Source organism: Prionailurus bengalensis, chromosome B2 (genome assembly GCF_016509475.1).
Source record: "Prionailurus bengalensis isolate Pbe53 chromosome B2, Fcat_Pben_1.1_paternal_pri, whole genome shotgun sequence".
NCBI classification, from domain to species: Eukaryota; Metazoa; Chordata; class Mammalia; order Carnivora; family Felidae; genus Prionailurus; species Prionailurus bengalensis.
Genome location: NC_057349.1, coordinates 113388975 through 113406022, shown reverse-complemented (window position 1 = coordinate 113406022; position 17048 = coordinate 113388975). Strand labels below are relative to the sequence as shown.

General features: G+C 40.2%; 1 protein-coding gene across 9 annotated transcripts in view; it reads right to left on the bottom strand.

The window, feature by feature from the left end:
* NCOA7 (nuclear receptor coactivator 7) overlaps nt 1-17048 on the bottom strand; it is a 163922-nt gene that overhangs the window by 61433 nt on the left and 85441 nt on the right. For all 9 annotated transcript variants that reach the window (XM_043592261.1, XM_043592257.1, XM_043592262.1 and 6 more), the window contains 2 exons: nt 4039-4118; nt 756-863 (listed from right to left, as the gene is read on the bottom strand). In XM_043592261.1, coding sequence (XP_043448196.1) covers nt 756-863; nt 4039-4118 — 188 coding nt within the window. The remainder of the gene's footprint in view (nt 1-755; nt 864-4038; nt 4119-17048) is intronic.

Here is a 17048-nt window from a genome sequence, read left to right as displayed (position 1 = left end):
GTCCACAACTAAAACCAGAATGTGCTCACGGCAACCAGACAGTTCTATGGATAGGAATGGAAACGTGGCCTCAGCTAGGACCTGCCAATGACTGGGTCATTTATATCTATTGGCTAAATGTAGTTTTAAAGTAGTAATAAAAGAATATCTCATTAAATATGTGGAAGGCACTAAAAAAAACTGGCTAGATTAACCAAGAGTGGCAAAATTACACAATTAGCTAATTCCATTCAGTTTAATAAATAAAGCATTAATTTAAAAACCTGGGGAAGAAATGGTGTGGCTTTTTCTTGATAGTCCTGCTGAATGTCTCTGCCTCTGGCTATTTTTTCCAGGTATCATATAAACACAAAAATGAAAAAAATTTGCTTAATTTAAAGTCAAATGATGGCCATAATATATCCCAGGAGTGGAATAAACTGAAACGTGCACTTCTAAATTAAACATTCTGAGAACATTTGAGTTACATTCTACAGAAGAAAAAGTCAAATTTAACTTCTCTTGATGCCCTACAGGACATCCACAACATAAACTAATGATAGTTAAGTAAACTGTTAATCATCTGCAAGGCATTCATTTCTGAAGTTCCTAAGTTCTACAATGCTTTCAGAATTCTTGGATCTAATGGAAAGACTGTACCAATGCACATTATCAATGATGATAATCCCATGACACTAAGAGTGAAGCATTAAAAATGGCAATATAAGATAAATGCAAAATTTCTAAAAAGTAATACCCAACAAGTAAAGAATTACCTGGCCTGGAACAATAGTATGTGTGAAAAGTTTATTCAGTTCCACTAATTTATTGGGAGTGATGTTAAACTTCAGGGCTATGGAGTTTAGGGTGTCCTGGCTTCCAGCCTAGAATAATCAAACAAACAAGATTCAAAATATAAAGCAAAAACAACAAACAAACAAAACCCTCCCTTTTAGTAAACAACATTAATCTATTTCTGATCTGAGTGGATGAAAAGTAGTTCTTTCCAGATATATTCTGAAAAAGAAAGTAAATACATTCTCCATTCTTAATAAAACCATAGAAAAGCAAAATCTTACATGCAATTCATTTCTGGGCTCCCTTATCTTCAAATTTCAGTGTCCGCTAATAGATTTCTAAATCTACTTTGGCACAACCTAGCTGTGTGGAGTAGAGGTTCACAACGTACAATAAAAACTGTTAAGAAGAGAAGAAATAAAACACACCCAATAGAGGAGGGCTACTTCCTCTATTCTCAATGTTCTGTCTTCTTCCCTCTGTTCACTGCACTAAAGACTCCTGCATGGTGACCTGTTAATGGCTGATAACGTCAGTGTCAGCACAATGCCCAACACACAGAAGATACTCAAATGTTTGACAAATGAATATGACGGAAGGCAAGTAAATCATTATGAAATTCAGATTAGCTACCAATAACTGTTCACAGTCATTAAAATGACAACTTCTGATAGTCAGCCAGATTAGTGTTATTCTCCAAATCTGTGAAACTTGCGATTCATGCCCCACATGTGTATTTCTTTCTTTCTCTAACAAAGGGTTATAGGCCTAAAGAGGGCAATGAGAGGATGTGAAACTTCACAGTAAATAGCTCCACCCACAAAAAGTCTGCTGCCCCTGGTCAGGCCAATATCCCAGACTTCTTGTCTAGGGTCACTGGATAGAACTTGTTAGTGGGAGGCCACTCTGGTGTGTGTCACTAAGAAGTTCCCATATACAGCCTTGGATCAAGACAGGTGACTGTCCCTATATTCAAAATTGGCTCCACCAGGTGAGCCCTGACCGAGGTGGCAATGTGAGGTGGCTGCAGGAGGTCGTGGACTACTGAAGATACAGATGTAGAATTAAATTCACCACTGTCCTTAGCATCAAAACTCCACCAACTAGATGAACAGTCTCAGACTAATCAAGGTCATAGTTACAAATTACACCAAAATGACCTCAAAGCATTTCTGGAACAAGTCAGTATATAAATACACGTATTTTAAAAAATCATTTAAAAATTAGCAATATATGGCCCTACCTCTACCTTGGGCAAAACCAGCCTTACTAAAAATGAAAAAGAAAAAAGACGTTTTACCTAACATATTCAAATCCAGGGGTTTTGGGGGTTTAGAGTCAGTATAAGACACACTGAGAATGGAGACTACAGCCAGACTGCTGGATCTGAATTCTAGACCTGCCACTTGCTAGCTGTGTGACCTTGGGTCATTTACTTAACTTCTCTGCATTTCAGGTTCTTGATCCATCAAACAGATAATTGTAATTTCTGCTTCACAGCACTTACTTCATGGCAAGTGATCAAAAAATTTACTTCGTATTTTTAAGAAAAGACTTATAGAAATATACTGTGCATAGGGAGTTCAGGAAAGAGAAAAAACCTTAACAATCTGGAATTATTACATAACGACAAGACATAAATACAGCATCAAGCCACAGACCCTGGGATGGATATGGGAATCATTAAATGTTTAAAACTAAACAGAATGCGAACATCCACAGCTTTGGAGCAATATAAGCAATCCATTAAGTGCTAGCATGGTTCTCTAAACATGAAGTTATGAATCACCTTTTATTTCCAATGACAAGTACAAACAATAACTTGCCAAGTAAAACTAATCCCCGTAACCTACAAATCAAACAGGCAGACATATCTGCATTGCTAATTTGATCACCTGTTTATAAGAGTTAATGTGGGGGTTGATACTTACTCTCACTGCACCATTTACTATATACTATGGGAAACGTCTCCTAGAAAACACCCCTTGTCATTTCTTTGGAGGGGCTTGTGCATAATACTGCTGGATACACACATGGCTTTAGAGTTAATATTGTTACTAATGATAAATAATCCAACACTTCTTGAGTACCTACTATCAGGTAAGGCACTGTGCTAGGTGTTATAGGGATCAATAACCTATTGACAAAGTGAAATAAATAATCACCCCAAGTCCCTCTGGAAAGGACCAGGCCTATAACCCACAGAAAGATGCCTAGAGACGTTCACCGAGCACTGAGCATGAAATGCCTGTGCCAGGACTCCTCAGTGTAACTCTGGAAAGGCTTGCAAACAATTTACCATTCCAAAATAAATGCCAGGGAAGGATCAGGTCTTGCTACTTGCCTGTACAGAGCCTGGCATAGCACATGAATAATGAGTAGAAAAAAAATGCACATGAGAAAATCACAACCAGGTAATAGCAACAGCATTTAATTTCTTATTACAAGTCAGAGAACACTCCTCAACAATGCTACTTCAAAGTGAATTAAAACAAATCTATAACTGAGTGCTCACTTTGTAACAGACCTGGGATAAATAGACACAGCTCCTGGCCCCCAGGAGTTCACGCTGCAGGAGAGAAATGAACACATGGCACATATGCGAGGTGCCGTAAGGGACACATACATAGCATTATTCATCTACTAACTCAACAGAATGGAGGCCTATACCCTGTGAGCACCAGAAATACAATGGTGACCAAAAAAAGGATCTCTCTCCATGGGTACATGAATTAAGGCACAAGATAGACATTAAAACAATCACATCAGTGAATCAATAGTGTTAAACTGAGGTACATTATGTAAAGGAACATGAATCTATGAGACTGAAATGAAGAGATCTGGCTGGATAGTCACAGAAGGTAAGAATGAACATGAGGAGTCATAGGAAGAGGATGTCAAGGGCAAAGCTCTGGCTTGTAGAAATGTACAGCTTATGGAGCCATTGCTTCTTGAAAAAATACCAGCCCTGGAGGTCTAAGTGGATAGGCTGAGTAGGAAAGTGATCTGTGATTATGGAACTCAGAAAGCACAACCAACCAGCTGTCATTGGCATATTGAAGATAATTCAAGTCATAGGTTTACATGAGATTACCCAGAGAGAAAACATAAAGGGAAAAGAAATGACCTAGAACAGGTCTTAAGAAGCTTCCTTAATTAATGGGCACACAAAAGGAATGCAGCTAAGAGGATGTGTCAGGGAGAAACATCACGCAAATCCAGTGGTCTTAACAAGTGTTCATACCTCCTGTTCATACTTACAGTGTATTCCATAGTACCGTGGGGCTTCTGAACCACCATCTTCTTCTCTTTTTTATCATGTGTTTTGTTTTGATTGTCATCTGAAGAATAAAATGTATGTAAATGAATAATTTCATTTTCAGGAATGGAGGATAAGACACTCGGGAGTATATCAAAACTACTTTCAAACGGACTAAAAAAATAAAGCAGACCCTACTAGGAAAATGGACTATGGGCACAAATAGACCATACTCTTAAAAAAAAAATACTATTCATCAGTGAACACCTGAACAAATGATTTCTGTTAACTATAATTAAATAGTGCAAATAACAAATATTTTATAGTTATTAAAGGAATAGTATAAATGTTACACAATGAAGTTAAAACTAGTATAGTTATGATATAAATGATGCATAATGGAAATCAATCCTACCCTTTTAGTTTTTTTTTCTATTTTTTCAAGCAAAGCATAATTAAAATAACATAGTAAATTGACAATTTTATACATTACTCAATGCTCACCATTCAATGTTATTACACTATTATTGATTACATCCCCTATGTTATACTTTTTGTAAACTTTTTTTATTTAAAAATTTTTTTTAATGTTTATTTATTTTTGATAGAGAGAGACAGAGCATGAGCGGGGGAGGGGCAGAGAGAGAGGGAGACACAGAATCTGAAGCAGGCTCCAGGCTCTGAACCATCAGCACAAAGCCTGACGCGGGGCTCGAACTCACAGACCACGAGATCATGACATGAGTGGAGGTTGGATGCTTAACCGACTGAGCCACCCAGGCGCCCCATCTGTTATACTTTTCGTCTCTGTCATTCATCTTATAACTGGAAGTTTGCACTTCTTAATCCCCTTCGCCTTTTTCATCCATCCCCTCATGGACTCCCCTCTGGCAACCACCAGTTTGTTGTCTGTATTTAAGAGTCCATTTTTTTGTTTATTCATGTGTTTTTTCAATTACACATTTAAGTGAAATCATATGGTATTTGTCTTTGATTTATTTCACTTAGCATAATACCCTCTAGGTCTATCCATGTTGTCACAAATGGCAAGATTTCATTACTTTTTATAGCCAAGCAATGTTCCACTATATATATATATATATATATATATATATATATATATATATATATGTATGTATATGTATATACCACATCTTCTTTACCCATTCATCTATCAATAGACACTAAGGTTGCTTCTATATCCTGGCTACTGTAAACAGTCAATATATCTTTTCAATTTAGTGTTTTCATTTCTTTCAGTAAATACTCAGAAGTGGAATTACCAGATCGTATGGTATTTCTATTTTTAATTTTTTGAGAAACCTCCATTTTGTTTTCCATGATGGTTGCACCAATTTACATTCCCACCAACAGTGCGCAAGGGTTCCCAGCCCTTTTAGAAAGTGATTTGTTAATATGTAACAATAGTCATAAAAATGTTCATTCTTTGGTTCCGTAATCCTTCCCTAGGGGATTCATCCTAAGGCAAAATTCAAAAGAAGAAAACTGCCATATATCATAGCATATGGTTAGTGTGATATTAGTGATAATACTGAAAACTTGGGATGACCAAAATGCCGGAGAACATATTATAAGTTGGGCCATAGACTGCTGTTTTTACAGGCCAGAACTGGTCAGCCCAGAAGTCTAGCAGCTGCATTATGATTCAAATTAATTCTCAATTAAATGCATCTTAATGTAATCAACCCCGATACTGAAAACACAGACAGCCATACTGCAGTGAATAAAAATTTAAATGACAAAAAATATAAAATTGAATTAACTGTGAAAAGATGCTCTAACTTGCATGTGATCTGAAAAATGCAAATTAAGACAATGCATCATTTTACATCTATTAGCATGGCAAAAATCAGAAAGCTGGAAAATTCTAGTGTTGGCAGAGATGTGAACTGTTAGAAGGAATGTAAACTGGTATAGCCATTCCAGCAAATTAAATATATATAGCCCATATGACTCAGCAATCTAACCGACAGGCCTCCTCTCCCAGGAGGTACATACTTTATATATATCATAAAGTCACTTGGCTTGAGGATGTACATAACCGCATCATCTGTGGCAGGGGAAAGCTGGAGGGTTAGTAAAATGTAGGAGATATGCTCTGGGATTCTAGGCAGTAATGAGAAATAACAAGCCTGAGCTATACACTGCAGCATGTTTACGTCAAGAGAAAAAGAATGGGATGTACAGAACAACACCATTAGGTAAATTTAAAATAGATGCACACAGAGCAACTATACATTTTTCAAGGCCACATCCAAATAAAAGCCTACTCACTGAATGCGGGAGAATGGTATGCAGTGGGAAGAGAAATGGGAGTGAGGAATGAGGATATAAGGAAATTAATGAATAAATAACAAGGAGCCCAGCTCTGACCAGTGATGACATGTCACCAACTAAGAAGTGTGATTAGCTCAGCGCTCTACACCTGAGGTCCTACAACATCCCATGCCCCACTCTTAGATCAACAGTATCATCACATCCACATGACAAATATGGGTGTACTGAGTGAGAACTCAGAAGGTAACGCAGAAACATGAAAATAGTTAACTTACGTGGGATTTATCTGCCTTTTAAATCGTTCCTTTATATTATTTAATGTTAACAACCAAGAAAAAAGTCATAGATGCTGTACCTAGAGTCCCTTTCCAGTCATCTGTATGTTCAATCAGGTGCACTTATAGAACCAAAGAGACCTTGGAAATCCCTCCAGACTATTAAAAAAAAAAAAAAAGTGACCTCCCTACCTTCAGGTGACCACATCTAAACTACTTCAGGAAGAAGAGACTGTGTTTTTTAGATCTCTAGATTCTCTAGATAGGGAGATTTTACATGGCCTGTTGAAAAACCCCATCATACTACTTTACAACTCTCACAATCTGGTATTCTATCACGTCAGCTCTGCTCTCTCTGTCCCACACTCCTGCCCTTCTCCTTGTCACCATTAACAGTTGTCATTGTAGGTAATCTTGCTTTTATTTTTATTTTTTTTTAATTTTTTTTCAACGTTTTTATTTATTTTTGGGACAGAGAGAGACAGAGCATGAACGGGGGAGGGGCAGAGAGAGAGGGAGACACAGAATCGGAAAGAGGCTCCAGGCTCTGAGCCATCAGCTCAGAGCCTGACGCGGGGCTCAAACTCACGGACCGCGAGATCGTGACCTGGCTGAAGTCGGACGCTTAACCGACTGCGCCACCCAGGCGCCCCGTAATCTTGCTTTTAGAACAGGCTTTTCACATCCTTTTGTAAGTGCTTCCTATTTCTAGAACCTAAGCTTCCTCTTCCCATCTGTGGCAACTTCTGATCCACACCTGTCCAGAAAACTGTGCATAATTATTTCTGGTCCCAGTGGAATCACTGCTATAAGCCACCAAACCCTGAGTTTCCATATTGCTCACCTGCAAAAGAAAAACAGGTGCTAGCTGAGCCTTTCAGGATAAAGTTAACTTGTGTGCCTGAATTAGTACGAAAATTACTTCTCCTTTGCCAGAGGTGGGTAGGCCAGAAAAATGTCAAACATAGTAACATTATAAATAAGGGGGGGGAGAGCTTTCCCTCCAGAATCTAAGATTCTGAAATTCTTGAGGTAAAGGCCATGATGTGTACCATCTTTGAACATCTTGTGCCTTTTTAAAATGATACCTGGTATATATGTTTGAATGAACTTCCCAATATAGGTCAATGAACCTGATACACTTGATTGTGGGCAACATTTTCACTGATAGAACATCACACCAGGAATATCATATAAACCTATCAAAGCTAGGGGCACCTGGGTGGCTCAGTTGGTTAAGTGTCCAACTTCGCCTCAGGTCATGATCTCGCAGTTTGTGGGTTCAAGCCCCGCATAGGGCTCTGTGCTGACAGTTCAGAGCCTGGAGCTGCTTCAGATTCTGTCTCTCTCTCTCTCTCTCTCTGCCCCTTCCCCTGCTCATGCTCTGTCTCTCTCTCAGAAATAAAACATTAAAAAAAAAAAAAAAACAACTATCAAAGCCACAAGTCAAACACTAGGTTTTACTGTTGAGTCAATATAAAAAGCAAAGAACTGGCAAATTCTTAGAACCTAATTCGATGGTCTTGATATCATTATAGCACAAGGTAAAACTTCAGATGGATTCTTAATTTTTTTTTTTCTTTTGCATTACGTTTTAAAGATGGCCAGCTACGTGTCCCCATAAGTGAAGTCCTGTATATCTTACCTAGACATAGTCTGCAGCACATCATCCATGAAGCACTGGAGAGGCTTCTGGCCTTGGAGAGAGCCCAGAAGAGACGGGAGCTGCCTCGGGCGAGGACGGCTCTGCCACGCTTCAGGATGGGGTTCCACCTCCAGCGTTTCAGGTGGGGACCCATGACCATCTCCAAGGGTAGAACTATCTCCCAGTGATACTGACACCTTTATTTCCAGCTTCAGCCTCCTCAGACCCTTATATGTACACAATTCGGATCCTCCCCCTGCTTAGGAAAACCTGGAGCAAATGATGTAAGAGTATCTACTGCCAGAGGGGAAACAGGGCCAGATGTCCCTCAGGAGCCATTCAGAGCAGAGCAACTGAACCTCCTATTTGCCCCGCCTCTGAAAAAAGTTTTCAGAGCCAGTTTTTTCCAGCCTAATAAGGAAATAACTGTGGCAAAACTGACAAGACCCCTAGAGGAAAGAAACATGGCACAGCCCATCTCATTTCTCATAAGCCCTGGATGTGGGGACACCTGTGTTGACCCCCCACCCAGGTGGACCTGGTGCCCTGCCCCCAAGTCATGGCTCCCTCCTTCCCACCCCAGGCGTCCGCAACACAAGGCTCTTGGCTCCTGCATCTGAGGATGTCCTAGATATGAGTGTACAGACAGAAGACTCCTCTCGCTCCATGCACTGGGGCTAAATGAAGTTGATGTTCAGGAACAAGTCCAGGGCCTGGAGGAGCATGAAGGCTGGATGTGAAGGAATCCCTTGCAGTGGTGGTCTGTAAAGTCTTGGATGAGGTTACAACTGATGAAGGAATACATTTTAAGAAGATCTGTGGTTTGAGGACAGAACCTACGGAAGGCTTAGAGGTGGGGAGTGAAAAGAAGTGTGGCTGATGGGGGGTGGCGAGTAAAAGGGGAAGAAGAGGAGTGACCTAGGCCAAAGTCAGATGCTTAACTGACTGAGCCCCTAGAGACTCTTAAATACAGAGAATAAACAGAGGGTTTCTGGAGGGGAGGTGGGTGCAGGGATGGGTTAGATGGGTGATGGGCATTAAGGAGGGCACTTGATAGGATGAGCACTGGGTGTTATATGCAAGTGATGAACCACTAAATTCTACTCCTGAAACCAATACTACACTATATGTTAACTTGAATCTAAATAAATAAAGAAAAATAAAACTACCAAGGTTCTAATAATACAAACATTGAAAGAAGCAGTAAGGGTCCACCCAGGGGTGGGGTCTAATCATCAGAGTGACAGACCATGTGTGGAATAAGCAAATACTGTGCTGTAACAGCCACCTGTGGGGTGTAGGAGCCCCAAGTAGGGCAGTGAGGCCAGGGCAGTGGTAAGGGAGGGGCCCTAGGATGCTGGAGTGAGGAGAACTGCATGATGGCTTCCTTCTGCCACTGTAACAAATTATCACAAATGTTGTGCCTCCACCTCAAAAATAAACACGGGGCGCCTGGGTGGCTCAGTCGGTTAAGCATCGGACTCCTGATCTCGGCTCAGGTCGTTCATGAAATCAAGCTCCATGTGCAGCTCTATGCTGATAGGGCGGAGCCTGCTTGGGATTCTCTCTCTCCTCTCTCTGTCCCTCCCCCACTCATGCTCGCTGTTGCTCTCAAAATAAATAAATAAACATTTAAAAACATAAAAATAAATACAAAGTTAGTATCTTACAGTTTTGTAGGTTCCAAGTCTGACATGAGTCTCAATGGGCTAAAATCACAGTGCCTACAAATTCCAGGGAAAGACTGATTTCTTTGCCTCCTCCAACACCTAGAAGCAGGCTGCTTTCCTTGGCTCAAGGTCCCTTCCTCCACCTGCAAAGCCAGCAAAACCCAACCAAGTCCTCTCACGTGCCATTTCCTAACTCTCCCTCCCCTTCTGCTGCCCTTGTTCACTTTTAAAGACCCTTGAGTTAATACTGGCCACACCTGGACAAGCCAGGATGTTTTCCCTAAGGTCAGCTGATTAGCAACCTTAATTCCATCTATAACTTTAATGGGTTTTGGATTTTAGGACACAGACATCTTTGGTAAGGGGCATCATTCTGCCTACCGAGGATGCAGAACAGGTACAGGAAAAGATAAGAAAAGAGGTTCAGATTCACAGAGGGAATTTTGGTGGATTCAAGGAGCGATCTCAGCTGTGAGTGTGCTGGGGGATGTGAAGGAATGCAGCACTGGCTAGATGTTCTGGTTCTGAGAAAAAAACAGCACGAATAAAACAATACTGATGTCGTTTAAACCTGGCTGCAGTCACAGACCATTGGGAACCAGGTGAAGTCAGGACAGTAGACTTTGTTCACTACTGTCCTTGAAAACAGAAACAAAAGGCAACTGTGAATTCCTTGGATCTTGATTCCATAACCTCTATGACAGATATTGGAAGGACAGAAAAGACAGTACGTGGACTTTTTTTCTGTCATCCATTGTCTGAAGAAGCACAAATAGAATTTGAAAAGTATCAGGACCAATTCTGTACTGGCCTGACTCAGTGTGCACATCTTCTTTTTTTACTTTCCTTGAACAATGAATGCTCTCTCTTCCTTCCGTCTCCATCATAAGACCAACTGAATGGGGTACATGAGCTGGCAGCAACGACACTCAATACCTTGTCGAAAGAGGGATGAGAGTTTTCCACAGCATCCAAATGAGGGGGATTTGTAGAGGCAAAAATTGTCTATGTCTCTCTAGATCTTTCTAAGAAAGAGGTACCCTGATTTATTTATTTACAAAAATTTTTTTAATGTTTTTATTTTATTTTTGAGACAGAGACAGAGCATGAGTGGGGGGGGGGGTGGGCGCGGAGAGAGGGAGACACAGAATCCAAGCAGGCTCCAAGGCTCTGAGCTGTCAGCACAGAGCCTGACGTGGGGCTCGAACTCACAGATTGTGAGATCATGACCTGAGCTGAAGTCGGACACCCAACAGACTGAGCCACCCGGGCACCCCTAATTTAAATTCAAGTTGGGGCTCCTGGGGGGCAGCTGAGCATCTGACTTCGGCGAAGGTCATGATCTCACAGTTTGTGAGTCAAGCCCCGAGTCAGGCTCTGTGCTGACAGCTCAGAGCCTGGAACCTGCTTCAGATTCTGTGCCTCCCTCTCTCTCTCTGCCCCTCCCCCACTCAGGCGTGCACACTCTCTCTTTCTCAAAAATAAAGATTTAAAAAAAAATTTAAATTCAAGTTAGTTAACATATAATGTCATATTGGTTTCAGGAATACAGTTTAGTGACTCATAACTTACATTTAACACCCAGTGCTCATGCCAACAAGTGCCCTCCTTAAGGTCCATCACCCATTTAGCCATTCCCCTACCCATCTCCCCACCAGCAATTCTCGGTTTGTTCTCTGTATTTAAGAGTCTCTTATGGTTTTCTTTCCTCTCTGTTTTTCTTATTTTATCCTTTCTTCCCTTCCCCTATGTTCACCTATTTGTTTCCTAAATTCTACACATGAGTGAAATCATATGGTATTTGTCTTTCTCTGACTTATTGTGCTCAGCATAATACACTCTAGTTCCATCCATGTTGTTGCAAATGGCAAGATTTTTGATCACCAAGTAATATTCCACACACCACGTCTTCTTTATCCATTCATCAGCTGATTGACATTTGGGTTCTTTCCATATTTGGCTTCTATTGATAGTGTGCTATTAACATTGGGGTGCATGGGGCCACCCTGATTTATAAATAGAATCTACTTACAATGACAGGCATTTCCTTGACCTGGGAACTGATGTATTTGGCTGTGACAGTTTGACAATATTAACCATAAAATCAAGTCATGTGTCATCTCCCTTATGTCACCAAACATTTTTTCTGATTACAATTTGGTTATGGGGTCAAAAATGAACTGAGTTCAACTAGCAGTGCTGACACTTTCTCAGAGCTGTGTGATATTAACCAAGTTACCTGAAATCTTTGTGTCTCCATTTCCTTACCTGTAAAATGAAGAACTATCTCATAATGTTCAGAAGATTAAATGAGATAACAAAGACAGTGTTCATCTCAGAGCCCAGCACAGAATAAGCGCTTAGCAAATGCTAGTATTATTTATAATAATGCAGTCAACATTAAGTTAATAGCAATTTGAATAGAGTAGGGTATTAAAAGAATTATCAACCTTAAGCAAAAAGGTTTCATTCCCAAAATACAGGAGTCTTGGGGCGCCTGGGTGGCGCAGTCGGTTAAGCGTCCGACTTCAGCCAGGTCACGATCTCGCGGTCCGTGAGTTCGAGCCCCGCGTCAGGCTCGGGGCTGATGGCTCAGAGCCTGGAGCCTGTTTCCGATTCTGTGTCTCCCTCTCTCTCTGCCCCTCCCCCGTTCATGCTCTGTCTCTCTCTGTCCCAAAAATAAATAAACGTTGAAAAAAAAAATTAAAAAAAAATACAGGAGTCATAGAAAATTAATATGATAGATTATTATAAATTATTTAAAAAAGAAGAACTACATCTGATCACTTTGATACATGCCAAAGAAGCCTTGGATGAATGAATCAGCCACTATCTTTTCTTAAAAGGAAAAAAAAAAACTGTTAGAAAACTAAGAATAGGAGTGAACTTCCTTAACATGATGAAGAATTTTTACTCTTTGATATTAAAAATCTGCTTCTGAAAAAAATCAGTGGATCCCTAAAAGTTGTAAAACAAAAGCACTTTCCCTGTGAGAATGTTCACTTCCTGGTCTGTAGTGGCTTGTTCATTACCTGAACACACCCTGAACTCAGGCACCAGTGAGGCCTCCACCCCAGCTTTCTAGAAGAGAGACTCCAAGGTGTGCAGCGGGGGAGAAATACCCGCAGGCACTGCGTGAGCTCCACCCCATTCCTTTTATCCCTTTGTTTTGTGGGAGACACGTGCTTAAGAGCAATTCCAGCAAAGCTTTTAAGGCTTTGGGGCATAATGTCTCCCACTCTGCTAAAAGAGGCTAACCTAATGTGATGCAAGTCTAAACCTCAAGAACTTAAGGTCATAAAAATGAACTCTGTAGTGGAGATGAAAGCAGCAACACTACAAACATCACAGAGACAGACCCTTTGGAGCTCCCAAGAATGAAGACGGAAAGTCTGCCATTCTTTGGAGGCCACCTTTCACAGCACTGCAAGACAACACCTGTGGACCGTACTCCAGGCAGCTGCCGGTTGGCCAGTGAGCTCTTCAGAAATTAAGTGCTAGTCAAAACTCTCTTAAAGCATATCTGAGGCAACCAAGATGAGTTCTATCAGAAACGGAAAGCAAATACTAACATACTAACCAGTGTAAATGTAAGAATTCCTACTATCGTGGTTTATACTCAACTTTGTTTTGGAATCTCTAATCAAAGGAAAAGATCAAAGTTTTACATACTGAAAAGAAAGAAATGAAATCTTCATGATTAGCAGATGAGTTAATTGTCTACCTAAAGAACCAACATCATGAAAATATCCAGAAATCATAAAATTGTTCAGCAAGGTGGCCAGATATAATAGTCTTTTATATTTGTGACAGAAAGGTATTTTGAAAAGTCTCAGACATAACAGTATGAAACTAGAAAATGTCTAGGAATAATTAAAATGAGATAATGGGAAGATACATATAAAGAAAATTCAAAAGGTTAACTAAAGTATGTATATGGAAGCTTGAATAAAGGGAACTACATATAAGGTTCCTAAATTGGAAATCTCGTTCTTGTAAAAATTTCACTTTCTCTTCAAATTACTGTTTAAATGAAATGCAATTTAAATCAAAAAAAAAAAAAAATTTGGAGAAGGGAAACATGCCGAATTGATCATCATATTTCTGTAAGCATAAATACACCATAAGACTATCCAAAATTATCTTTAAAAGAAAAATGACAGTAGGAACACTGTTGTTGGAACAAATGATAATAAAACCATGGCAATCAAAACACTATTGTGAAATATCAAAATTCAGAACTATATTGAAGTAATTTAATGTAATATATAAATACCTTTAGGGGTGCCTGGGTTTCTCCATTAGTTGAGTGTGGGACTCCTGGTTTGGGCTCAGGCCATGATCTTGCAAACCGTGAGACTGAGCCCCACACCAGGCTCTGTGCTGACAGCGGGGAGCCTGCTTTGTATTCTCTCTTCTCTCTGCCCTTCCCATGCTCTCTCCTCCCTCCCCTCAAAATAAATAAATAAACTTTAAAATAAAATGCTTGTATAAGCCAGTAAGAAAAGCCTGGCTTTTCCCATAAATGTCATGTAGCTTCACATTAGAGGGGAGGCTTTGGTATCAGACAGACTCAATGACAGCCCTGGTCTGCCCCTAGCTCACTGTATAAGTAACTTCACTTAATCAAAGACAGTTCCCCAGCATGTAAATTGGGGATATAGAGGCACCTGGCTGGCTCAGTGAGTGGAGCATATGACTCTTGATTTCAGAATCCTGACTTCAAGCCCCATGTTGGGTGTGGAGCCTGCTTTAAAAAAATAAATAAATAAAAATAAAAATATAAAATAAAATAAAAAGTGGGGATACCAACTGGACTCCCACAGAGAGTTGCTGTAAGGATTACATAAGGCAATTCGATTAAGGTAAAGCACTCCATAATGCATGAAAAAGGACTCAGGAAACCTTAAGAATTACTATTAAATGAGGTTGGATGAACACCAGCTAAGACTTGGAGAAAAATTCAGATCACTCTCAAATCAGTACAGGCAGATTCAAGATTTAATAGTTTAAAAAGTTAAGTTAGAAATTAACTTCTTCTTGAAGTTAGGGTGGCTGGGTGGCTCAGTCGACTGAGTGTCCAACTCTTGATTTTGGCTCAGGTCATGATCCCAGGGTCGTGGGATCGAGCCCTGCCATGTCCGGCTCCGTGATGAGCATGGCACTTGAGATCCTCTCTCTCTCCCTCTCTCTTTCTCTCTCCCTCCTTCTGCCCCTCGCCCCTGCTCACACACTCTCTCTTTCTAAAATAAAGTTTTAAGAAAATGTCCTTGAATAAAAATACAGGATTTGTAATTGTTTAAAGAAACGTGTTCCCTATTGGTGTTAAAACATTTCTGACATTGTTGGCCTGACTCTGTCAAGAGTGCAATGAAAATGGGGCGCCTGGGTGGCTCAGTTGGTTAAGCGGCCGACTTCAGCTCAGGTCACGATCTCGCGGTCCGTGAGTTCGAGCCCCGCGTCGGGCCCGGGGCTGATGGCTCGGAGCCTGGAGCCTGCTTCCGATTCTGTGTCTCCCTCTCTCTCTGCCCCTCCCCCGTTCATGCTCTGTCTCTCTCTGTCTCAAAAATAAATCAACGTTAAAAAAAAAAATTAAAAAAAAAAGAGTGCAATGAAAATATTAAATGTTGTATTTAATGTTTATAATATTATGGAATACCTGAATTATAAGCTGTTACAATACAATTTTTAAAAGGCGTGTCATGAGGAACCTCATCTCCTGAGGATGGAGAGGGCAGGCATGTGAGGAAGAATTCACTATACTAAATATGAACTCCAGATTTTATCCTCTCTTGACACAAAGGGAAATGCCCTGCAGACCTTATTTTCCTTCCTTCAAGCATGTCACAGGCAATACAGTCCTTGACTAAAATGAGTCATGCTGATGGAAAATCTAGAAAGCAAGAAGGGTGGGGGAGTTGTTTAAATTCTTTACCTCAGAGCCTAGTAGCGGCCCTCAGCAGGGAGCAGGCCCTCAAGGATTTGTGGAATGAGTTAACTAATCTCCTATCTAAGTGAACAGTTCATTTCAGTTGTTGAGTCAGCTTTTGACATAGTAGCCATAAAACCAAGAGCGTTTCAACGTCACACATAGATGACACACATATATGATGAGCTCAGGTAGTTAGCCCAGACAGAAATCTCAACCTTATCAGCACTCACATTATAGCTCAGGGGAAATGGAAACTCCACGTATAATCAACTTTTTCTCCTTACTAAGAAACAACAATGTCCCTCGGGCTGTGGAGAAGACACTAAAATTTTACTTAACTTTTGCCTTATTTCTCTCTCAGAGTTCACTCGGGGTAGCAGAATGATGTACAATGGCTTTGCTAGGGTGTCTGTGCCAGAGAACTGGGCTTAAATTCCTGCTTCATGCTGATCCACGGTGGGGCCTTTGGGGAGTTACGCAGGTTCTAGGTGTTTTCATTTATAAAATAGGCTACTACCACCTGCATTAGATCATGATGAGTATTCAATTAAATAATGAAATAAAGCATCTAACTACAGGAGACACTCATCCAAAATAAGCTCTTTCTGCTCTTCCTTGTGCCTACAGCTGCTTCTACTCTCCTTCCTACTCTCTTTCGTGCCATCCGAAAATTCAAGGTCGCTTTTGTTTTTTCAATACATGAATCAAAAACTTAGTTGGGTAAATTTAAAATTTAGAAGAAACTATGAAATATAAAAATTCTGTATGAATCAAAACTATACAGTCATTAAAACAGAGTTGAATAAGAGAAGGAAATACAAATAACCCATTTATCCCCATTCAGAAAGAACCAATGCTTACATGCTCATGAACAGAATTCCGGCAGTCCTCCATCTCTCTTTCTGTATGTATACAGGTGAGTTATTTTTTTTCACAAAACCGAATCATACTCTATATACTGTTGGCAACCTGCTTTCCTACTGCAAAATTTTTTGTGTGTGAAAAGTTCCCACATCTTTTTTCTACATCATTTTTAAATGGCACATAGTCTTCCATTTTATGGCATTTATGTTATTTTTATTTTTCCATTATTTAAAGCAATGCAGTGAATAAGACGTGGTATATTTACACAATGGAGTATTATTCAGCCATAAAAAATAATGAAATCTTGCCATTTGCAATGGCATGTATG